The 24,363-nt window shown below is 61.2% G+C and overlaps 1 protein-coding gene across 25 annotated transcripts in view; it reads right to left on the bottom strand.

Annotated features, from left to right (window-relative positions):
• Positions 1 to 24,363, bottom strand: part of CACNA1G (calcium voltage-gated channel subunit alpha1 G) — a 62,043-nt gene that overhangs the window by 18,273 nt on the left and 19,407 nt on the right. For 15 of the 25 annotated variants that reach the window (XM_040497147.1, XM_040497145.1, XM_040497164.1 and 12 more), the window contains 15 exons: positions 14,333 to 14,484; positions 13,469 to 13,654; positions 13,254 to 13,368; positions 13,000 to 13,155; positions 10,079 to 10,147; positions 8,502 to 8,586; positions 8,220 to 8,413; positions 7,017 to 7,448; positions 5,998 to 6,098; positions 5,683 to 5,806; positions 3,979 to 4,047; positions 3,643 to 3,827; positions 2,626 to 2,752; positions 978 to 1,103; positions 256 to 345 (listed from right to left, as the gene is read on the bottom strand). In XM_040497147.1, the coding sequence (XP_040353081.1) occupies positions 256 to 345; positions 978 to 1,103; positions 2,626 to 2,752; positions 3,643 to 3,827; positions 3,979 to 4,047; positions 5,683 to 5,806; positions 5,998 to 6,098; positions 7,017 to 7,448; positions 8,220 to 8,413; positions 8,502 to 8,586; positions 10,079 to 10,147; positions 13,000 to 13,155; positions 13,254 to 13,368; positions 13,469 to 13,654; positions 14,333 to 14,484 (2,211 nt within the window). The remainder of the gene's footprint in view (positions 1 to 255; positions 346 to 977; positions 1,104 to 2,625; positions 2,753 to 3,642; positions 3,828 to 3,978; positions 4,048 to 5,682; positions 5,807 to 5,997; positions 6,099 to 7,016; positions 7,449 to 8,219; positions 8,414 to 8,501; positions 8,587 to 10,078; positions 10,148 to 12,999; positions 13,156 to 13,253; positions 13,369 to 13,468; positions 13,655 to 14,332; positions 14,485 to 24,363) is intronic. The other 10 variants (XM_040497158.1, XM_040497159.1, XM_040497151.1 and 7 more) reach the window with 1 other exon arrangement.

A 24,363-nucleotide genomic window follows, 5' to 3' on the forward strand; every position in this document is an offset into this window, starting at 1 on the left:
GATTGTCACATGAAATCCACCAATTTTTAAATTGGTTTGCTACTAATTCAAAGAAGTGTAAACATGTTGCAATCCAATACAACACGCCCAGATATGGCCCTCAGGCTACCGGTCAAAGCCTCGGCTAATGGGGTGATGCCTCTTTGATGGAATTTGCCAATCAGCCTTGCCCTCTTTCTGTCCCGTGCCTGCATCCCATCATGCCTTGTTGAGTGACCCGAGCCCAAAGATGGATCCTGCCCACCTCAGCCCTACCTGTTGGTCCACACCCACGGCATCCAGCCCGTCGTACATGATGTCCACCCAGCCATCTTTGGAGGCCAGCACGAACAGGGACATCAGGGCCTTGGGGCGGGGCGGGGGGGGGGTGGGGGAGGAGAAACCATGTGAAACCTAAGATGTATGGCTAAACCACCCACCACCTGTCCCCAAAGCACCTCATGGCAGCAGCTCAGGGGACCCTAGCCTTTCAGAGGTCAGGCCTAATCACACTCTGGGCCCTAGGAGAGCTCTCTGTCCCGGGGCTCCATGGCTGGTATGAAGCCAGAGAAGCCATGGAAGACGATCAAGCCCTCTGACCTCAGCCAGGAGGAGCCAGAGACACCAGAGCCCTGGAAAATCCAGAAAGCAAAACCAGGCTGGGTCTGGGAAACAAACCAGCAAGAGGGAGTGAGCCATTTCATTTTCGACATTTCTCCATTTTTCCAAATATGGAGTAAGCAAAGGCAGCATCTCGAGAATATAGATGTGGCCGGTCCCATGCTCAGCAAATCCACACATCATTTCGTCACACCCTTAACGACAAACCCCCGAAGAAATACCATTATGGCCCATTAGCCAGTTGATGAAGCTGAGGCCCTGGCAAGTCAGTTGCCCTGCGTGCATCACTACGCATGCGCCCGTGTCCCCTCCAGACTCCTGCTACTACCCCTGCCCCCACCCCCACCCCCACGCCCACGCCGGAGCATGGAGCTCACCTGGCCGAGGTTGTCAAAGTTGTACTTGTGCCGGACCCACCGGTAACTGGCCTCAGCACAGTCCGATTTGTTGGTGATGTTCCTGGTGTCCTCGCCCTGGCACACGAAGAACTTCCCTTTGAAGAGCTGGGCACAAACATCCCCAGAGACAGAGCGAAGTGAGCTGTGGCCAAGGGAACTCACCAGCCCTTCCTCCCCCACACAAGCCCCGGGGCCAAAGAGCTCTGGGCACACCCTGAGTGAGGACAGGGTGCTCAACCACGTCAGGGAGACACTGACAGAAGCCTCCCCCGCAGGCACCCCTTCCTCTGGGCTCCTGGGAGCAGAGGCCCTAGAGGAGAAAAGGTCATCAGGGCAGGTGCTGAGGAAGGCTGGCGGGAGGGGAATAGTTCTTTATTTTCTACAAAGGGTGAAGCCAGGGGTTTTCCAAGAGGGGTCCGTGGACCAGCAAACAGCAGCGGCTGGGAACACGCTAGGAATGCAGATTCTCAGGCCCACCCCAGACCCGCTGAACCAGATACTCTGGGGGAGGGGGCCTGGTTTAATGGTGGGGGCAGGCTAGGTATTATAGACTCCACTTTACAGATGAGGAACACTGAGGCTCAGAGGAGTAAATTCACTCACTAAGGTTGAATGTAGGTGGCAGAAAGGGGGCTTGAACGCAGGTATTTCTGACTGGAAAGCTCACCCTCACTCCAGAACACATCTGGCTATGACTGTGGGTGGGCAAGGGATGGGAGGGTCAGGAGGACCAGGGGGGTCCGGGCAAGCCACTCAGGATGGACCTACATCCACTGGAAAAGCCCAGGACCGGGCTCACGAGGGCTGCCTCTGCTCACCCAGGCCGGCTGGAAGCGAGGGAAGGGGAAGGGGCACCACACAGCTTTGGCGAGTGTACCCCAGCCCGGTCCCTGGGGCTAGAGAATTCTAGGAAACCGGGAACAGCCCTCTCCCCGGGGCAAAGAGGACACTCCAGGAAGCCAAAGGACGGGAATGGGGGGTGGGGGGCGGTAGCCACCCAGGAGTTCCCCCGCTTGCCCCGACAGCCAGCTGTCTACCCTAAAGCTGAAACAGCTGGAGCCAGGGGGTTCTGGAAGACTGGGGTGGAGGCAAAGCCAGTTTCCTCCCTGGGCCGGAGGCCAAGTTTCCCCCAGCAGCCCCCACTTCCTGCCTCGTCTGGGGTCTGCACCCTCCTGCCTGCCAGCTCACCGCCGCTAACCTGGCCCAGCTCTCTGGGCCCTGGATCCCCAGGCCTGGCCTGCGGCCCACTCGGCTCAAGCAGGGAAGGAGGGGAGGGGATCCCGGAGCAGACTGGGCCAGGACAGCGTCTGCGCTCCAGAGCGCAGCGTGCGAGGGGGGGGGGCAAGAGCAGTGCACCAGCTACCACAGGTCAGCAGCCTCTCTGAGGCCCTCATCCCTTTGGGGACCTCTTCTAGGCTCCTAGTTTTCTGCAAAAACGCCCAGGAGGCAAAGGGGCCTGAGGCCTAGGGCCTCGAGGGAAGTGTCCCTGTTTTTTCCTTTCTGGAATAAAGACGGCAGCTGCAGCTCGAGTCTCAGCTGCTTGGAGTCTCAGACTTGGAGTCTTCCTCCAAGAGGAAGGCCACTCCTCAGGTCCCCACTGGCACCTGGCCCCCAGGCCCCCACAAACCTGCACCCCCAGGATGCCAAAGATGATGAAGAAGGCACAACAGATGACCACGATGTTGCCAATGGGCTTCAGCGAGGACATCAGCGTTTCCACTACCAGCTTCAGCCCCTGGGCCCGGCTAATGACCCTGGGGGGGGGGGGAGAAGACGGGTTCCCTCAGCTCCGACGCTCCCTTGTCCCTTGCCCTGCTGCTCCCCCACCCCCACCCCCCATCTGGGCTCACGGGTCCTCCATCTTGGACTCTGGCTTCCTGGGCAGTTTTCTTTTCGCAAGATCCCCGCCATGGGGACTCCCGCTTCTAATGTCTCAAAACGGGACGCAGACATCCCCACCTCCCTCCCCCCATCTTCCCTTCCATTCCCAGACCTCCAAGCATCACCTGATGGGGCTGGGGAGGGGACTCAACCCAAGGGAGGTGTTACCCAGGGATGCAGTGTGTCGTGGGGACAGGGAGGTTGACTTGCCGGGATCATGGAGGGGAAGGGGGTGGGAGGTGGATTATCACAGCCAGGGAGGCATCACTAGTCTGTCAGTACGGTCCCCATCCATGGAAAGTTCTGACAGCGGGGTGGAGGGTGATTGAGGGAGGGTTTCCTGAGAAAGCAGATTCGCTGCTAGAGGCGTTACCTGCTGGGTGGTCCCTGAGAGGCGTGTGAAGGTGTGTGAAGGGGGGGGAAGGAGTCTGTTACCTCACCGGGGAGGATGGTCATCCCTGACGTTACCACCCAAGGCACAGCTCCAGCTGAAGGATACGAGGGCCCTGCCTGTGGCCTCTTATATTGTGCCCAGCACAAGGTCAGGGGCATGGCAGCCCTGAGCAGTATGTCACGTGGGGAGTATGTCATGTGGAGGGGGCGTGCCCAAGGGGGGGAAACTCCTGGGGCCATGGTTTGAGCCCAGTGGTGACACGGTTCCCCGTGGGGGGTCAGAGGCAGGGAGCAGGGGCACGTGGGGCTCTCGCTCCGTCAGGGAGTTGTCGGAGGCGTCCCTGAGGAGGACGCACGGCTGGGGGCTCACCTGAGTGGGCGCAGGGTCCGCAGCAGCCTCAGCACCCTCAACATGCCCAGGATCTTGGTGCCGCTGTCGGAGACCATGGACACCAGGATGTCGATGATGGAGATGAGCACCAGTAGCCCGTCGAGAACGTTCCAGCTGCTACGTAGGTACGCCTGCTCCCCGAAGCACCAGCCCAGCGCTACCACCTGGGGACGCCCGCTGCATCACTGTGGCCGCCGCCTCCCTGCGGTCCCCAGGCCTGCCCTCTGATTGTGGTCAATCTCTCCAATCCCCTCCCACCACCAACCCGGCCCTGGGAACCAGACAGCCCCGGAGCAACACCGACCCCCCCATCACCTTCACGGTCATCTCTGCCAGAAAGACTGCGGTAAAGATGTAATTGGAGAGGGTCAGGAAGATGCGTTCCTGCAAGAGACAGCAGGCGGGTGTTGCCCACTAGGACCTCCTTTCGTGAGCCAGGGCTGCTCTGCACACAGAAGCCAGGAACTGCCTCCGACGTTTGACTCAGGACAATGACTCCCACCTTCCCCAACAAGGCGGACAATCTCCTCTTCCCAGAATCCCCCTCCCTCTCTCTGTCTCTCTGTCTCTGTCTCTCTCACACATACACACACAAAGCCAGCGCCAGGCCCCCCTGACTCTCAGCTCTGAACAGTCTCACCCCTGCCCTGGAACAGCACTGTCTCCCACCCCCGCCCCCGCAACGGCCTGGAAGGGGAAATGTTCCCCCAACAATTCTCATCTGAGCCCCATATCTCAGGCCTATCCTGATTCCCTTCTTAAAACTGGGGCAGGGTTTACCTTGATCTCTGACCCTCCTCATCCTACCCTCCGCCCTTCTGCCTGCCCTTGTTTTCCTGCTGTGTGGCCCAGAAATGGAGCCACAGGGCAAGCGAGGCTGTACATCCCTAAGGCGACCCATGTCCCCTGATATCTATAGGCTGAGTCCCTCCCTGGGTGGCCGAGAGAGGGCTGGAGAGGCCTGGAGAGGCAGCGCGCAGAGCATGAGAGTCAGGGAGAGCAAGAAACAGAGAAAGGGAAAGAGAGAAGCGGGGAAAGGTGGGGGGGAGCTGAGGGGAAGATGTGGTGACGATGACAGAGGGCCCTGCAGCGAGACCTTGGGCAGAAGGCCGACCAGGGGCCTATGTGACCAGCTGCCCTCGCTCCACCCTGCACGAGCCCCAGGGGTGGGGATCTCCTCACCCACCTATTTCAGGCCTGCCCTCCATTCAAAAGGGTCTCTCCCTCCCCACCCGGGCCTGGCTGGAGCCCACCCTAATGAAAAACAAAGCCCAGCAACACCGAAATCGGAACGGGCGGTGTGGGAGGCGGTGGGGAGGGGTGGGGGGTGGGGGGGCCGCTCCAAGCAAGTGCGGCAAGGTGTCATGAGGGGCCACCGCTGTCTGGGGCGGGGACTATGATGCCCGGGTGGGGGGAGACAGCTGCCAGAACCACTTGTACCCATTCTGAAGAGGTCAGGCCCCTGGGAGCAGGTCCAGATACGCAGGCCTCTGGCCCTTCTTCTTCGGAGCGGGCCTAGAAGGTTCACAGCTAAGCAGAAGTGACCAATGTTCCCCCTGAAAACCTACGTGTTTGTGATCTGGCAGGACCCAGAGGAGCAAAGGGCAGCTCCCTCTCCCCTACTCTGCACTGACCATGGGGGAGGCTGGGCAGGACGTCTCCCCCAGCAGCGCACAGGTCGTGGGCAAAACCGAGCCCCTTTGCAGGAAGCAGGGGAAGCAAGACACTCAGCCCCGCCGGGGCCAGTCTGCTGCTCCCATCACGCTGACACTCGCCGACTCACAGCCAGCTGGGCCCCACAAGTGCCTGGCTCATGAGAACGTGCTGTCTGCAAATAGCCAGGATGCAGCGGGGCTCACTTTTCACCCAGGTAAGGGGCAGGGCCCCACTCCCCGAGCTGGGCTGGTGCATCACAGGAGGGAAATGGAGGCAGAGGCAGGAGAAGGACACAGGAGGCAAGCCTGGGTACCAGTTGCAAGGGAAGCCTACAGCCACCAAGTTTAGTCTTTGGTGACTCACAGCGCTGTGGGGGTCGATCTTGGGACGCTCCATGGCGATGGTGATGCAGTTGAGGAAGATGATGACAAGGACCACATGGTCGAACATCTTGTGGGTGATGATTCGGTGACAGAAGAGGCGGAACCTGTTCGGAGACGAGCAAAAAGGCTGGGCAGGAGGCAGGCCGGGCAGCGGGGAGCGGCCTTGCCTCCTCGGGGCCCTCCCAGCCCGAGGCCCCTCTCTCACGTGCCCTCAGGCCAGGACACTTCTAGCGTCCCCCAGGGTGGTGGCGCGGGATAGTTCCCCAGGAGGAGAGGTCAGGGATCCCCTGCTCACCTTGACTGAGGAGAGAAGACATAGGCGGACCAGGAGTCTCGCTCCCGGCAGCAGGCGGGCAGCCGGGCTCGGATCCACACTCTCATCCGTTCCCCTCTGCTCTGTAGAAGGACCACAGGACTGGTGTGCGGGGCCGGGACCCTCAAGTTCCCCACGCCCTACCCCTTGTCTGCAGCAACATGGCCTTCACTCCCTGTCCCGCCCTTCACACTGGGCCCAGTCCTCAGCCCTGCTTCTCTTCCTTTATTCCTCAGACCCCCAGTCTCCCTCTAAGCCCCTCTGGTCCCCTGAGCATGCCTCGCTTCGTGCATCTCCTCCCTCCTCCCCTGCATGCCCCCCTCCCCCCAGGCTCTCTGCGCTTATGTCTCTGCCTCCAGCCTCCAGCCCAGCCCCGAAGGCCCTCCCGGCTTCCCTCCCCGCTGGGCTTGGGAGCTGCATCAATTATCAAACATTGTACCCATCACAGCTGTCTGTTCAAAGACACACCTGGCGGGAGGGGGACCCTGGCCCCTTCTCCTCACGCGCTAACCCTGAGGTCCTAGATCCACGTGCCCATCCCCCAGGGTTAGAGGTGGTGGTGGTGGTGTGGAGGCCGGGGGAGGGGTGAATGGGTAAGGAGGACGGGCGTGAAGTCAAGACTTGTGATAAGGTCGAGATGAGAGAGGGGGAGACAGGGGAGGGCATCGGTTTGGAGGGATGAGTTATGGGTATTTCTGAGTCACTGGGGGAGGGCCATGAAAGATTCATACGCATCTGCCCGAAACCATTCATATCCACCAAGGACCGCAGCCCCGCACGTGACGAGGATCTGGGGCTCGGCAGGGCGGGCATAGGGAGAAAAAGGGGCTGTTTGGAGCTCCGCCTCAGGGCCGGCACCCCTTGAGACCCCTCGGGCGCGACGGTAACTCCCTGAATGCCACGGAACTGGCAGCGGGGCGGCCAGCCCAGCGCCAGGTCAGGCATTGCCCCCCTCGCTCAAGGTCAGGTGTGAGAAGTCACCGCGCCCGCAGGGGCCTCACCAGGTTGCCCTCGTCATCGCCATCGTCCCCATCCAGTGGGGGGGCGTCGGGCCGCTGGGCCCGGGCCAGGCGCCCCGAGGCCGACTTGCCATTGCAGTCCTGGTGCTCGGAGGCCGAGCTGCGGCCACTGGCTGTGCGGTGCAGCCCGGGCACCTGCAGCGTGTCCGGCAGGTCAAAGGAGCCCTTGGCCTCCCGCTCCAGGGAGCCCCTGTGGCGACGGTCGCTGCCCGCCGGGCTGGCTCTCTCCTCTTCCGAGCTCTCGTCCTCGTCCTGGCTCTCCCGGCCCTCGCCCGACAGCAGGGAGCGCCGTTCCCCACTCGGGCTCCTTCGCTTCAGGCTGGGGGCGCGGCCCAGGCTGTTCCGGCTGGAGCGCCTGCTGGTCCAGCTGCTTGCCGCGCTCCAGGGGCTGTGCGGAGAGCTGCGGGCGCTCGGCTGGGGGTGGGGGTGAGCCAGGGAGAGGGCGGTCTCAACCAGGACCCCGCAGCCCTGCACCCCACCCCCCACAGGCACCCTGTCTCCTGGGAGCCTCCTCGGCGCCATATCAGGAGTCGACGTGTAAGCGGGAGCCGTGGACCAGACGCCTGGGTTCAGATTACTCACTCCCACCAGCTGGGTGACCCCGGGCAAGTGACTAAACCTCTCTGTGCCTCAGTTCCTCATCTGGAGAAGAGCTACGACACTAGTACCTATTCCTCATGTAGCTGACCGGCCGTATAAAGTGACGGCAGGCGCGCGGGCGCGGACGCCGACTCCTGGATTAAACTTCTGGCTCTGTCACCGGCTCACTGCCGAGCTTCCCACCAATCAGTTTGGCAAGCTAAGACCCGGGTCCCCATCTGTCAAGTGGGGATAATAATGAGACCTACCTCATGGGGTTGCTCTCGTACAGAATCAGTAACTGCACAGGGTTTGCTATTATGATGAAGTATTAAGGAGAGAAGGACCTCCCCTATCTTATAGCAGAGGCTCAGAGGTTGAGTTTCACCCAAGGGCAGTTCAGGAACACAAGAATAGGATCAGAACACTGCTCCTTCTCCCCCCAAGGCCAGAGCTCTGCACCTGCCCGCATTACTAGCCCTACTGACCTCCCGGGGGCTTGTCCAACCTAGGGCTCAGAGGCCTTGGGCCTCTCCGCCCCCATCCTCTCTTCCCTCCTGACCTCTGCACATGTCCCACCGTAGGGCACCCATGTGCACCCCATACCGGTGACTTCATCTCATGGGCCGCCCCTGGCTCAGCAGACCCGCTGCTGCTGGTGCGGCGGGAGGCGGGGCCCAGCGCCTCGGCCAGGCCGGTGCTGGAACTCTTGGGGAGCGACATGGGCGTGGCGGCCGTGTGGATGATAAGAGGCGGCAGCAGGTTCTTCCGCAGCTCCGGGTGCTCTCCCAGGGACACCACTGCCGGGGAAGTGAGAGAAGGAGAGACCCTGAGTCCACTCAAGGCTGGCCCAGGGCCAGGGCCCGCACCCCCAGGATAGATACTCACAGGCCAAGCGCTTCTTCCTGTCCCCGTCACCATCCAGGCTGGGTGAGAAGAAATCGGGCTCTGACTCGGACTTGGTGGCATCTCCCTAGGGTGGGGGTGGGGTGGGGGAGCAGCAGGCCATTAGAGACCTGGCCCGGCAGGGGCTAGTGGGCTGGACTGAGGCCTCCCTGTCTCCACAAGCATACACCACATATAGGCTATGGGAACCAGCAACCACGGCACGAGGCATGCACTGGCACAGGCCACACCATCCAGGCGTGGGGCCCAGAGCTCCCCAGGGCCCCCGACACCTCTGCCTCCCACCTGCCACACCTCAGAGAAGGCCACGGCTAACCCCATAGCCCACGACACAACCAGCCTGGCGGGGACTGGCTCCGGGAAGGGCTGAGGGGAGAGGGGAACAGCCGGGCAGGCGGGTGGGCGGGTGGCACGGGCCAAAGGGAGCTGGGGACCTGAGTGAAATGGTCACTAGAGCCTAAATTCCCAAGGCCACCTGTGCCCTCTGCTTTCCTTCCATGGCTGCCCTCCCCTGAGCCGCAGACCTGAGGACCCCAGAAGGAAATTGAAAGACCCCAGACAGAGCAGCTCAGCCCAAGGAGGCCACTTCAGGCCCTCTGCTTCTTCCCCTCGTCTTTCCCAAGACCCCACCCCGTCCCCTGGCCCCATTTTTACCTCTGTCCCTGTCTCTGGGGTACTTTTTTCTTCCTTCTTAGCAGGTCAGTGGGTTCCCCAGTAATTACACACTTCTCCTTAAGAAGTTATTAAGAAATACTTGATTGCTACTTTTGATAAGGGCATAAATATTGCGTAATTGGCATCTCAGGGGATCATTTTCATTAACTCAGTTTACATCCCTAACGAGGCCTTTAATTATCGAGTGGGATCTCCAGGGGGCCGCTCGGGATGCACAGCACTGTGGGGTCCCGCGGGAACCCCGGCCTTGGCCCGAATTCCAGGGCCAGCGCAGGAAACAGTGGAGCACGGGCTCGGTGTGGAGGCCAGAGTGGGGCAGGCCCCCAAATGCCTGCTGGACCTCCCAGGTGGCCAGGGGGCCAGAGACTCGGAAGTGGGTTTAAAAATCTGGGACCTTCTGGCAAGAGGCACCCCACCCTCACACCCTCCAAAGACTTGTCCTGAGCTGAGGCAGCTTGTGGGGGTCTCCAATAGGGGCTCAGGGCAAGGGGGAGGGGAGAGAGATGGGGGAGCACAGTCTGCGGCCACGATCCCGAGACTCGGACTCCTCGGGGACCTCAGTGTAGGCACCCACACGCGGTGGACCACACACGTGCACACAGAGATTCTAAGTCCCTTCCTTCTCCCGCCCCTCTGCTGGCCCAGCGGGGGACAGGAACAGTGCCCTTGGCAGGGTGGTGGGGGCAGAGACAAGGAGGCCCCTCCTCTCCATGTCCTCAGGGGGAAGGGACTTAAAATCGAAGCAAACCTCACGACACCAATGACCACCACAGCTACCACAGTTGCACAGCGGCTGAGCGTGAACACGAGCACAGAGACACGGAGGTGGAGGGGGCACAGGGCACGGGGAGCGGGGGCATGCCGACTCATGATCGCGTACCTACCCCCTGGGAGTCGACAGGCAGCTGAATACAGCTTAACTGTCCACTCGCATCTTCCCGTTTGCTGATTTCCTACAGGGAGACGGGGAGGCAGGGGACGGGCGCTGGTCACAGGTGCTCGGGCTTTCAAACATCAGCAGTGTCAAAAGAGGACGCAAAAAAGGATGGCACAAACCCGACAGGGGTGGAAGGGGGACGAGACACCGGGGGTAGGGGAGGAGGAGAAAGGGGACAGACGGCCTTCCAGAATTCAACCACAGGCCCTCGGGCCCGAATGAATCCGAAGGGTGAGGGCAGAGGCCATGAAGGTGGGGGAAAAAGGCAGGCAAGGAGATCGAGCCCCCCAGTAATCCTAATAATGACAGCTACGATGCACAAGGGGCATGCCAGCCGCCCAGAAACTGCTTTAGTCACACCAGCTCGCCTCTCGCAAGGCGGGAAGGAAGTCACGCGTGTCACCATAAAGGAGGCAGCTGAGGTTTGGAGAAGCTAAGACAGCTGTCCCCAGGCATGCAGAGAGTCAGAGGTCTACCTGGGCCTTGCACCTGAGTCTCCAGCTCACCTTGTACTGGCCCCGCACTGGCAGCGGGCTTGGGGATGGGCAGGGAGGCGGGGAAGGAGGAGGGCATGAGCCAGAGGCCGGGAGGAGGCTGCGGGCCGGGAGCTGCAGGGGGGTTCCCCACTCCCATACGCCCAGCCTGCATCCCCCAGAATCAGACCGGGTCCAGCTGCTCCCACTGGGATGGGATGTGACAAGTAACACTGGGATGACAGCTATGATGTTGTTTAATACCAATTAATGGCCTCACACAGGGCCTGCTGTCTGCTCATTTAATTAAGTGTGTGCATGACAAATACACAGGGATTCAGGATGCTGCCCCCTGCACGTCGGCAAATGGGCAGCCGAGCCAGCCCCGTCTCCCGGGCCTCCTCCCTCTGACCTCTTGGCAAGGTGGCCAGGCCAGCTGGGGCTACCCTGGAGCCCTCCTGCTGCTGACCACCAACAACTTCCTCTGCAGAGGGGGGGTTGCCTGTTTTGTAAAAGAGCGGGCCATCACAACAGCAACAACCAGCCTCTCCTGCCAGAATGTGGGGCTTCCTCAGAGCCACACGTGCAACCTCCCCCCCACCCCTTAAAACTCTGTACAAGACAGGGCAGGTGCTTCTGAAGGTATCCAGGTCACCGGCCTGGCTTGACCGGCCCTCCCCTCCCCCACCTAGGTGTTGGCCCACGACACACAGGACAGTGGGCGGCTGGTCCAGCCCCTCCCACGGGCACTTCAGGGCCAGGCCGCCGCCCACCCCCATGGAGGGGGGGTGATCTGGAAATCCTTCCTCCATCCCAGCCCCGACCTGAAGCATCAAGCTCTGAGACCCTTGCCACTGGGCACCTGTGCCCTGCAGGTTGAGGCGGCCGTGGCCCCAGGCCCTAGCTGGCCTGTTGGGCTGGGGCAGCCACAGGCCCCCCCGGCAAGACCAGAGTGACCTGTCTTCCTTCCCAACAGCAGACATCGCCGCTGCCTAGCAACCAGGCCGGCTCAGCAGCATTCAATTTAACAAGGTGTTTGCTGAAAGGGCCGGCGGTGGGGAGGGGGCTGTCTGCACCGGGCACCTCCAGGGCTGCTGAGACCACCGAACGGCCAGCTGAGGGGAGGGGAATAGGCTCGGGGTGTTTTCCATATCCCCTCAAGGAGTTCCTCGGGGATTTTTCTGAGGACATCTTAGCCGCCAGGGGCAGTGGTTTGCAAGGGGTGGCGGGACCCCCGTCCCCGCTCAGCAGTTCTTCCCACCGGCTAAGAGCGGTGGGTGTCCACGGAGACCCTGGCTCTTACGGGAGCATGGTGTCACCCCTGAACTTTTCAGGCCCCGGGGAACCCCCAATGAAGTGCCTCGTCCCTCGGCACAAGAGGCCCGGCCATCACCAGAGGCAGGGCCGGCCTCCCCCACCAGCTGCCCTCCCTGCCACCCAGTGGGAAGAAATGCGATAATGGATAAGTACAGAATGTGCACGGCCGGCAGGCAGCCGGAGAGGGCCGGTGTGGGACAGAGGCACCCGCACCCCACCAGCCCAGCCGGCCTACGGGGAACGGCCCTCCCTCGCGAAGGCTGGGAAAGAGTCGGAAAATAGATTTTTGTTTTTCCACCGTGTGCCGAGTATTTATAGACCAGGCCGCAGCGGGAGTTTCCATCCGGGTCACCCGGAGAGAACTGGACCAAGAGCTTCTCTGCGCCCAACCTGGAGCATTTCTAGGTTGGGTCAACCTGCCTGTGAAAGACGCCTGGACTGGAGGCTGGGCTGGGCCCGGAGCTCGGGGGACGGGCGGGCGGGGGGGGGGGGGGGGCCGCGGGGGGACAGGAACGACGTACGGCCCTCCAGGCAGGTGCTGAGCCCTGGCACAGCCAGGGCAGGATCGATGCAAATCAATATGAATGGATGACGCTGCCTGTGACGGAGGTGATGGAGCCTGGGCTGGAAATAGGACGCTCGTCTCTGCCACGCCTGCAGCTAATTGGGCTCATTTCTCACCCTGGGCAGCTTAGCCCTGCCTGGGCCCTGGTGGCATCTTCATCAGTTTAGCCAGAGCTTGGATGATTTGCACACAAGCTGCCCCCACCCCTCGGCTCAGAGGGGTCCCCTCTGGATGTCCCCGAGAGCACCCGTGTGCCAGCACTTATCCAGCTCCCCGGGGAAGATTCTGGCTGACCTTGATGCGGAAGCCCACTCGGGAGCTAGTGGACCCAGGGATCCCCCACAACCGCCCTGTCTCCCCAGTGCTGAGGGGTTGCCCGAGACCCGGGACCTTCCGCCCCAAGTCCCCCAGCCTGGCCCGATGGGCACTTTCTGCGAGATCTCCCCGGCCACCATGGCTCAAGCCAGGCAGCCGACTCCTCCCGGAACTGGACTGCCGTGGGCCGGGGGTTACCTCCGCCTGGAAGCCCTCCACCAGAATGGCGACGAGCAGATTAAAGAGCACGTAGTTGCCGAAGGTCATGAGGGCAATGAAATAAAGAGCAGCCCAGGACGACGTGGAGGCCATTCCATTGTAGAGTACCTTGTTCCAGTCCTCCTGGGTCAGGATCTGTGGGCAGAGGCTGGGGGTCAGGGCCTTCACCGGGGGTGCCCCGCCTCCCCCCCGGCCCCCCCCCCCCGTCCACCCCTGCCTGGTTACCCTGGCACCTGAAAGACGGTGACGATGGCCCAGAGCAGGGAGTCAAAATTCTTCCGGTCCGGCAGCGTGTCCCCGTCCCGCTCAGATGCAAATTTGCAGCCGAAGAGATGCATGCCCAGGATGCTGAAGACACAGGAGCCGGGAGATGGGGGGCAGGGGCGGGGGCACCCCCTGCCCCTCAGGCCCTCCTCCCAGCCGGCGCGGAGGCCGCCCCTGCCCTCACCTGAAGATGAAGATGAAGAGCATGAGCAGCATGCAGAAGGTGGCCACGTTGTCCATGGTCTTCATGAGCACCACCAGCTGTCGCTGCAGCGCCGGCAGGAAGCGCACCAGCTTCAGCACCCGCATCAGGCGGAAGGTCCGCAGCACCGACAGGCCACCCCCCTGCTGGCCCACGATCTCCCACACGCTGCAAGGAGGGTGGGGAGCCTGAGCCCCTGCGGGCTCGCCCTCCCTCCACCCCTCCCTCTGAGAGGGCCTGGAAAAGCCGGCCCAGCGCCAGGGCGCGGGGCACAGGCGGGAGCCTCCGAAACGGGTGTAGGTGAGGGCTCCGGCCCTCTCCACGCCCTCCTCTCTCCAGGCCGGAGATCACCTCCTGGCAGCGGACAGCCCTCTCCCACATTCCGGCCCATGCAACAGCGTCAGGTTAGGGAATATTTGCTTTGTTCCCTTCTAATGAAATCTAAAGCTGGTTCCAAAAAGCAATAAGGCAGTTCTGGCCCCAGGCCTAGGGGGACGGAGCACTTTCCCAGGGTCTGGGAAACCCTAAAGCAAGTCGAGGGTGTCTGAGATGGTTTCCAAGCACTTTGCTGGCCGGGCTTCACACCCCCTTCAGCTCCTCTGCAAAGCCAGCTGCCCAGTCCTCACTCGCCCCGGGGCCCACATGGGCTCAAGGGCAAGAAGCAGAAGTGGGGAGAGGAGACTGCACAGCGGGTCACCCCCCCACTGGGGAAGCGGCAGGGCCTGCGTGGGTCAGTGGGGCCTGACTCCAGACCCCTCCACCCCAGAGGAACAGGCTGCTTGGCTTCTTGTCCAAGCCACCCCACGGGCATTCCTCAGGCGACAGGCAGTGGAGGGGCCGCCATACCTGATGACGACGATGACGCCATCGAAGATGTTGTAGGGGTTCTTGATGTAGCCAAAGGGACCGTACACGAGCAGCTTCAGCAGCATCTCCAGGGCAAAGAGGCTGGTGAAGACGATGTTGCTGATTTCCAGGGCGTTGGTGAGCTCCTCGGGCTGGAGGGCAGGGTGGGGTATGAAGCAGCCGAGGCTCACCCCTGAGCCCCTCACCCCTGCTGTCCCTAGTGGAGGCCACCGGCAGAGAAGCAGCAGGAATAGCAAGGTGGGGGGTAGGCGGGGCGGGGGGCGGGCAGTGGTGATGCTGGATGGACTCTCCAGAGGAGGGCTCACCCCCAAACAGCCCATGAGGAAATGCACTCGGGGGCAGCTGCCATGCCAAATCTCAGCCCCGGGTCTCAGAGCCTGGGACCGCAGGCTCGCGGGAAGCCTGTATAATAGGTTCTGCCCACCGCCTGCGAGGAGGTCCGAGACCCTTCTTGTCCTGTGCTGCCCGGTCAGCTCAGCAGGCCGTGGCCAGCGGCGCAGCAAGGCTGGCCAATGTCACAGGGCGACCGCCAAGGCCTCACACGCATACCCAGACACACAGCCACACGCAAAGTCACACGTGCTCTACAATTACTCTGTGGATTTGGCAGCCTTCTCCCGGACAACTGTTGGCTAACGTTGCTTTCTTCCAGACACAGGCACACACGGCACACCCCCGCACACCGTGCACACAAACACACGAACGAGCACACGCGCGCGCGCACGTACGCCCGCAGGCAGACGCAAACGTGCTGGTGGGCAGAAAGGAGGTGACCGAGCAGGTTGTCGCAGACGAGGAGGACCTGGGGCTGCCCCCTGAGACTGCGATGCCTGGGTTCATTGCCAGCCCATCCTGTCCACTCGCTGTGTGACCTTCAGCAAGATTCTCAACCTCTCTGGCCAAATGTAAAACACTGGCGGTAATCACTTTTATGCTTCCAGCCAGGGTCCGGGATTGGGATCGAGGACCCCTCCTAGAGAGGTCGTCAGAAATAATGAAAAACGTCTGCCACTCCAGCTCACCCGTCGCCTCCCTCCCTCCCTTCCGTCAAAATTAAGCATCTACTGTATGCCTAGCAAGACATCAGGTATGAAAAGGAGCCGCAAAAACATGCCGACAATTCTCCCTGCCTCCCGGGAGCCCAGAGTCTCACTGGAAACAGGTCGTACACAAAACAGCTGAGTAACCACAAGAGGCCTTAGATACTTAGATGCCAAAATAAATTATCCCGACGGTAAATCCAAGAGTCCAGGGGAGAGACGGTGAGGGAGGAACTAAGGCTGGGAAAGCCTTAGTCAGGAAGCAGCATTTGCAGTGAGCTCTGAAGGGTAAGGTCTCTCCAGGGAAAGGGGCGCGGAAGGCATCACAGGGCGAAGCACGAGGAATGAACCATGTTTGGGGAGAAAGAGAGCGGCAGGGCTGAGCTGAGGGCTGGAGATGCAGGGTGAGGTATGATTGGCTCAGCGGAGCTCAATGCCTACCTAATGGGGTGTCTTGATCGCCCCAAAGCCTTCGTTTCAAAACAGCTCAAGAAGTTTCAGTTAAAATAAACAACCAGATGAAGCCCTCAGTCCATCAGACACCTCCCCCTGTTTACCCAGCTGCCTCCTCTGGCTGGCTGCCCAGGTAGGTCACCCAAGCACGGAAGCAGGCCTGGGCACCCACCAAATGTATCCTGACGGCCTGACTTTGTGTGGCCAGCCTGGGTAGGGGGTGGGGAGACCTGGAAGGAAGGGCCTTCTGGCTGGCAGGTGAGGGGTGTTTGGGGGTCAACAGCTACTCAGGAGGAGAGAAGCTCTCGGCCTGTGCACGGATTCTTTCCGAAGGCAGGCCTGGGGGGCAGGGCCAGGGTCAGCAGGCAGGGCCGAGAGCCAGCCGTCCAGAGAGTGGGTGGCTGGTACAGGGCCGGTGTGGCAAGGAGCCCATTGGTCCAGTAGATCCCGCGCAAGTCCTTGCTCCCCAGACGGAAAATGGGGGCAGGAAAGGACACTGCCACCTGATCTAGTGAACGGGGTCACAGACAGACAAGATCTTGGGCCCCTCTAGCATTAGCATAGTGCAGGTGGCGGGGAAGGGGTCATCGTCAGGACAGGTAAACCTCGGGGCTCAGATCCCTCCTGACTAAGTGGATCCCCTCTTGGCATCCCAAGTCCAGTCTGCCAGGGACCAGGCTCAGTGAGCCTGCCTCCCTGTCACTCTGCCACCTGCCCAGCTGTCCAGCTGGATTGCATAAGGTGATGGGCACAGGTGCAATGCCTTGAGGGTCCCCAGGCTCACCCTGCGTCTCACCTCATGCTATCCACATAACTGCCCTGGCACCCTCACTTCAGATAAGAGCCGAAAAGTCAAGAGATGGTGAATGATGGGTTCAAAGTCACAGGGCAGGGAGAACCAGGGAATGGGACCCAATCCCATTTCATTCGGACTCTGATAACACGACGCAGCAGTCAGGGGCCAAACCCACCCCAGATGACAGCCAGGCGCCCGTGAATCCAGACACACTGAATTCATAACACGCCTTCCAAAGTCTACAAAACCATATTTCGCATGAACTTAATGTATGAATAAAGAACACGCTGATTCGAAGGCACAGCTGAGGTACAGCTTACAATGGGTGAATTTTATGGCATATACACGATACCTCAAAAAACGCTGCCAAAAATAAAAATTAATAAACCTTTTTTTAAAAAAAAGTGGCTGAAAGCACAGTAGCTTTCGGCCTCTGGCGTCGACTCCATTAGTGAATCTTAAAAGTACGACCAGCACGGGGCATGTGGAGGGGGGTATTTCCAGAGTTCCCTGATGTCATTCAAGGTGGGGCGCAACGTCTGTACCCGACGGCTCATGGCTCGTGGACACCTGCACACCGGCCGAGAGCCTCACTGGAAAGGTGGTACAGGGCTCCCCTGAGGTCCTGGTTGAGGGGGGCAGGCAGCAAAGGCTGGACCCCCCCCCCTCACGCCTCCAGGCAGCTGAGACAGGAACAGCAGGTGAAAAGGAAAAGCGGGCACTGTCCCTCAGCCTGCCCTCTCTCTCCTGGGCAGTCTCACGGCACACACCTCCGGGCAATGCCTATTTGCTCCCAGGGCCCCGGAATCCCCCCGTGATCCATGGGAAAAGGCACTCCTCCCCACACAGGTCAGCCCAAGTTACTAAATCGGAGGCTGGGAACGTTCTGCAAACATAGGCAGGACGCAGGACGAGGATACAGAGACACAATCTTAGCAACACGGTGGCCCCAGGGACCAGAGCCGTGATCACAGCCACTGCAGCTGCAAAGGGGCGGGGAGGGAGCCAACTTCTGCCAGTATCTCCCCGGGGCAGCGCGCTGGCCACCCCGTCCCTCCCAGGGTTTCATTTCCTCCCTGTCTCCTTAGATAGCCGGGGAAACTGAGGCTCCAAGAGGTGTGGTGACTTGGTGGAGGTCACACCGCTGGCTCAGGAAGGCCCCCCCCCCACCAGGTGGGCACCAGCCCCCCTCCCGACTCTCTCCTGCTGCCAGGAAGTCCTTTCTCAGGTCTCAATCCTCCCTCAAGACGTCAAGGTCCAGCGGGGGGACTGCAGTGAGTTGAGGCCACTCCCACACAGGGGCCCCGGGCTCTTCTTTGGGAAGATGCTAACTGCAAACGCCCCACCTCCTAACACTTCCCCTCCCCTCAGCCTGTCCCCTTGGAGTAAGTATAGCCCCCCCCCCGCCCACAAGCTCCCCGATACTTCTCGGCACCAGGACTCCCCTGAAAGCACCAGGATTCACCTCCATCAGCCAACCCTCAACGGGCCCACAGCGTGCAGAACACTGGTGATCAAAACATGGGGTGGAACCAGAGTGTGGGAGGCCGGCCAACCCTGAGACTTTCTGCCTGTGTGACCTTGGGCAGGTCCCTTAGCCCCTCTGATCCCCAGTGGCCTTCGCCGTTAAACAGGGTAGCGTCACCTCATGGCAGAACTGCTCTGCAGAACAGAGGCGCTAAAGACCGTGACAACACCCGGCCCAGAGCCACGCTCAGGCGGCCCCGCGGGCACTGACGGTGGACGCGGGCCTCACACACGGCAGGACGGAATGCCTGCAAGGCCGCACGAAGCCCCACACTGGGGACAAACACCAGGAGCACCCCGGGAGCTCAAACCCAGCTGAGGCCGGGGAGGAAGGGGCGGAAGGAGAACCCCGTGGAGGGCACCCCCAGCTGAGGGCGGCACGAGCAAAGACGCAGAGGAAGGAATGCATGGGGACAGGGACAGAGAATCAAGTGCTTCTCTGGGGTCAGAGCGGGGGAGGGGTCCGTGGAGGACACGGCTGCAAGGCTGGCAGGGCCCAGGCAGGATGGCCTTGAACTCTGTCCCACCACTGGGGCTGGACTCGCTTCTGCCCGCGATGCTGCCACTGGGGCTTCCGGGGGGAGGAAAGAGATGTGCAGAGCGGTGTATTAAGAAGATTAATCTGGCTGCGGTGGTGGCAGCATGCTGACGGCTTGGAGAGACGGAGAGACGGAGACCAATTAGGGGGATGCTGCAGAGGCCCAGGCAGGAGGCCCAGGAGCGGCTCCGGCATACGGGGACGGCGAGAGGAGTGGGCGAGCCAGGAGACAGCTGGGCAGAGGCTCGTAGGAGTCACCCCAGCCCTGCCCCAGCGCCACCCCACCCCCATCTCCTCCGCTCCCAACAGCTCCACTGACCTGAAATCTCTGCTCCTTGATTCACTTCACCTCTGCTTTTGACAGTCCTGCCCGCTGCATCCCCTCCCCCGACCCAAGATGGGGGAATCCAGGCAGGCCACAGCGATGGGGCAAGGGTCACTGGCACCTCTTGCCTCCTCCTCCTCCAAGGAGGGGTGTGGGAAGTCAGGAGCTACCTGGATGGCAGGTGGTTTCGAGCAAAGCCCACGGGCTTCACCGTATCGATCACCACCTTGCTCTTCTCAGACCTCCGGGAGCTCTCCAGCTTGGAACTTTGCCTCTCTGGGCCAATCCCCTTGAGGCCCCTCACGCCCACTGGGCCCACTGCTGGGTGTCACTGTGCCCCAGAACCCCCTATCCAGGGGTGGCTCCAGCCCCTCCCCACAATCTCCTACCAGCACCCGGAAGTCACCTCCAGGAAACACACCAGCAAAGCGGGCACACGGCACTCATAGTGTGCTCCCAGCTGGGACACAGCCAAGCCAAAGCCCCTGAGACTCCTCCAGATTCTGGAGCTGGGGCCCCTGCCCCTCACCTGCCAGGACACCCTCGCAGCCTGGAGCCCGGGCCGGACCATTTCAAGGCTGCCTTCCTGCCGCAGACCTCGGAGCGCCCCTGCTGGGCCGGCCCCAGCCCAGGTAAGACCCCACCCCCTCCGCTTCGGCTGCGGCCGGCCATCGAATTGTTGAGCGGTGCTGTCACGAGCCTGTGCTGACTGGACAGGGCAATGCCAGCTGGGGGCCTCACGGCAGCTCTGTCCCTTCCCTCACCCTCCTCTGCTGCTGGGGCTCCGTCTCTCCCCACCTAGAGCTGTTCCAAACCTTCTCCCTCTCCTCGCCCTGCCTCGTCCCCACTCCCAGCCTGGCCTCCCCCCCCCACCCCCGCTCCGCTCCCCTCCCCACAAACAGCTCTGTGACGCACAGCACAGCCGACTCTTCTCTCCTCCCCTCCTCCACCTGCACCTGCACCTCCCTCCACACACACCCCACGTCCCCAGGGCCCTGTTCACGTATCCCCTGTTCCCTCACTCCCCCAGTCTCCTTTCTTGGGCTCAGAGCAGAAACCCCCATGTGAGTGCAGGCCTAGCCCCCCCAAACCCCAGCTCTGTCTAGACTCTCTTCCAAGTCCCTCTCTCAGGGGATGCCAGGACAGCACCAGAGCCTGCTGTCGGCCCCACCTGCCAGCACCCGTGCCCCCTCCTGCCCTCCTAGGGCTCCTCTCCCGTCTCCTTTCTCTGCTCAGAGTTCAGTCAGAACCCACTCCCTCCTCTTGCCCCCCAGCTCCCGACTCCCACCGCCGCAGCCCCCTCCCACCCGGCTGTCACTGGGGTGTGGACGACACTAAACAATCTCCCTCCAAGCCCTTGGCTCCTCACCCAGAGAGCCAACCTGCCTGATAGCGTTCCCGGGATGGCCGGCCTCCAGCTCAAATGCAGCGCTCCAAAACAAACCCTCCCACCCCCTCCATCAAACCTGCCCCTTCCCGGACGGCCAGCTCCATCACCCTCCAGAATTCTGTCTTGGCTCCTGGGAGTTATCTAGGATTCCTGTGGGCCCTCATCCCTCCAGCAGCAGGTGCCGGCCCCCGCCCCCTTGTCCTTTCCACCACCACCATACTTGGGGCCCTCGCTGCCTCTGGTCTGAAGGACAGAAATAGCCTCTGGGCCTCTCCCTCGACCCAGCCCGCACCCACTGGAATCTCTGGCTTCCTTCAACACAGCTGGGCTCACATCACTCCTGCTCAGACACCTCGGTGCGGGTGGGGGTGGGGGTGGGAGGCAACATGACTGTCCTCCGAGCGTCCCACGCCACCCTGTGCTCCTCCAGGCTAGGTTGCCGGATTTCCCCTTAATCCTTCCATCGAGGCCTCTCTGCACCAATCCCGCCTAGCTTTCAAGGACCCCTCTCAACAGCCACCTCCTTTGCGAAGCCCTTCCAAGCCCCCAGCTGGGTGTGAGCATCTCTCCTCTGTCCCCAGAAGCCTCCCTTACGACATTTGGCATAATCGTCCATGAAGCAGAACTTTTCGGCTAGAACCTACATTTCTCCGGTGCTTCTGGTGCCTTCTGGCTCTGTCCCCCGCCCCCTGCCATTCTGCCATCCTATTCTAGCATGCTGTGCACAGGAGGAGGTGTTTGCTGAGCCGCAGGAGCCTAGAGGACCAGAGGACTCCTGAAGGAATGTGAGCACCCCGTTAGCCAGCCATCTCCAAAACAGCACCCATTCCCCACCCCCCACATCTGGAGAGACTTTGGAAATCGGGGGCCAGGACGGCTCTAAACGGTTCTTTCCCCCCCCCCCCCGCCCCCCAGTTCTGCTTGGCTCAGCCTCAGCTCCTGAGACAGGGCTCCTCTGTCTGGAGGCCAAGAACTGCTAGAAGGCCCAAGGGATAGACTTGGGGTGGGAGGTGTCCATAAACCCTTGTCCTTGAAGGCCACATGTGGGGTGTCCCTGCACGTGTGTATTTTCTGGGGAGAGAGTCCCCAGTTTTCAGCAGAATCCCAAAGGAGTCTGTGAATCCCTTCAAAGTTAAGGCCTGCCACATCTGGATTTCCACCCCCCCCCACCCCACTCCACCCCCAACTTCCCTTGTCTTGAACAGCTGACCTCACTCACTTATAAATAGAAACCCTCCCTGAACATGTATCTAGAGTGACAGGATGGGTCCAGAGTCTGAGCAACGAACAGGATCGTCACCTGCCCTGTCCTCTGCTGGCCCGAAAGGCAGTCTACTCCGGACCCTGCCTCTCTCTCTCGTTGGCAGCCCAGAGACCCACTGGGCCACGTGCCCCTCCCCCACCTCTCTCTGTTGTCCCTCCTCTAGAATGTGAAGTTAACCTCTGCCCTCAGCACCCCGGAGCTAGGAAAGGGGTGATTAGGAAGCTCCTATGTCCCCAAGACCCCCTCCCCGCACCACCCCCACTCCTCCTGGAGCAGCTTGGCCCCAGGGCAGACGCCGGCAGAGACAGACTCTCTTCTGAGCTCCAGCAGCCTGCCAGGTACGCCCCAGGATGGCCCACGGATGCCTTGTACGCAACGTCCTGCAGCCCCAATCTGCTCGAGGCCCAGTGCTCCCACCCTGAGCAGAAACCTGGGTCTTGTCCTTGCTGTGTCCTCCCCCCAAATCTCCAATTGGTGTCGAGTCCTGCAGATTCAGCCACCTGCCAGCTGTCCCCGGCCCTCTTCCCTCCACTTCCAAGGACAGAGATGTATGAACCGTTTGGACCACTGCAGTAGCCCTCTCCTTGGCCGCCCTGCTTCCTGTCTCCCCTCCTTGGCTCCACAGAATGTCTACTGATGGAGCACAAACCTGCTTGTATCACTGACCCGCTTAAAACATTTCTGGGGAACCTATCACCTTCAAGAAAAAACTCCTTCCTATCCCTCTCAGGACCTGGCCCTGAATTTTTTTCCAAACTGGTCTCTTGTCACTTGTCCATCCCGGCCCCCAGCCTGTGCCCCACTCATTCTGAACTTCTCACAAATCTCTCAGTTTTGGTGTTTGGTGCCTCTGACCCCTCCCCCCATCTTGTGCCCTACACCCCCCCCCCCGTTTGGCTGGGGACACCTCGCTCTTCCTGCAGACCCTGCTCCCAGATCACATCCTGCGCGGGGCTCTCCCTGAATCCCTTCCCTGGTCTGGATCCCAGACTACTCCGCACGTCCGTCTCTGAGCACATACTGCATCAAGTAAATATGACTGTTCACTTGCCGATGACCTCTCTGAGAGGAAGAACGCAGTGTCCTAGGCCCAGTGTGTGTGCGTCTCTTCCTGACCCCACAGTCAGTGACATCATGCTGCTAGCTTGACATGGGTCATGGTGACAGCATTTACACCATGGTAATTGGTCAACACTATAAACACCACAAATCAAGATGTTTTTCCCCAACTCTGATGCACAGGAAATGTGTGTGGGAGGGAGGAAGGAAGGAAGGAAGGAAGGAAGGAAGGAAGGAAGGGATGGATGAGAGAAGGATGGCTGGATGGATGGAAGGAGATGGGGAGGGATGGAAGGGGGGATGGAGGGATGGGTGAAGGATGGATGGATGGCTGGATGGAAGGAGAGGGGGAGGGATGGAAGGAGAGAGGGCGGGATGGATAATTCACAATAAGTTCCTTGCTCCAGATTCTGCTGTCTCATGGATGGGGCACACGCATGCTTGTCCTCCATCAGGTGACACTTCTGTCCTCAAGTCACATTCTTGCTCCCTTCTCAGTGTCCCGTGTCCTTGTCCTCCTCACCAGTCCCTCTGGGAGAAACAGTCCTGCGGGTCTCACCAGCCAGTGGGTGAAGGGGTGGGGGAAGCAGGAGGCCATGGACAGCGTGGGGCCTACCTTGGGTTGGGTATGACAAAATGGGGGCTTCCTCTGTTGGTAGAGAGGGGCAGGAGGGCGTCACCATCCCTGGCAGGAACACCGAGTGGGGGGTAAGGTAGGGTGACAGTAAGAGAGGACAGGCCTGGGGAGGGCAGCAGCCATGGGCGGGGAAGAGGGCTGGGCCCCTCGCTGGGGATCCCCAATACCGGGATCCTCTCCTGACCAATACCAGGGTCCATGGACATGGTAACCTCGTTCAGGGTGCTGCAGGGAGACCACGAGTCACTGTGGCTCCTCTCCTCTGTTGCCACATCCCCTCAGGTGCCCCCCCAACTTTGTTCCTCACCTGGTTCCCCTCTCCCTGTCTGGGAGGCTCCATTTGAGCCTGTGTCCCGAGCCCTGCAACCCCTCTCCGCATCTCTGTCTCTGTCACCCCGATGTCTCTGTGCCTCCATCTGTCTGTCTCGTCCCCGAGTGTCCATCGCCCCCTCCGTAGCTCTGTCCCTCTTGTCCTTGCATCTCCGTCCTCCCGTCTTCGTGCCTGCCTCTCTCCCCCCAGGTCTTCATCTTGCTCTCTGGGACCCCCTCTCCCGGTCTCCGTCTCCCTCTGAGTCTCTGTCTCTCTGCCCCCGCATCTCCTCACCCCCCTCCCGGCCCCCCTCCGCCTGCTCAGGCTCCGAGGCGCAGATGGCGGGACGTTCACGCCGCAGTGCCTGCAAGCACAGGGCCGTGGCTGCTTCTGGGACTTCTTCCCCGGCCCCTGAGGCTGCAGAGAGCAGTCAGTCATCTGCCCGGCCTGCTGGGGACTCCCACTCACCCCTGTGGGGCCCGCGCAGCTACCAGGTACTGAGACAGACCCCTCCCGGGAGCAGACGCTGCGCCACCACCAGGGGGGACCCCCTGCCGCTGAGGGCTTGGTGGGGGGTGCCCCCTGCTTTCCTCAGGGACTTGGGCAAGGAGATGCTGCAGGCACCCCTGACGGATGGCTTTTATTTCCCCCCCAAGGGGGTGTCCTTCTTG

This window comes from Herpailurus yagouaroundi, unplaced genomic scaffold (assembly GCF_014898765.1).
Source record: "Herpailurus yagouaroundi ecotype Mexico unplaced genomic scaffold, PumYag 189, whole genome shotgun sequence".
Lineage (NCBI taxonomy): Eukaryota > Metazoa > Chordata > Mammalia > Carnivora > Felidae > Herpailurus > Herpailurus yagouaroundi.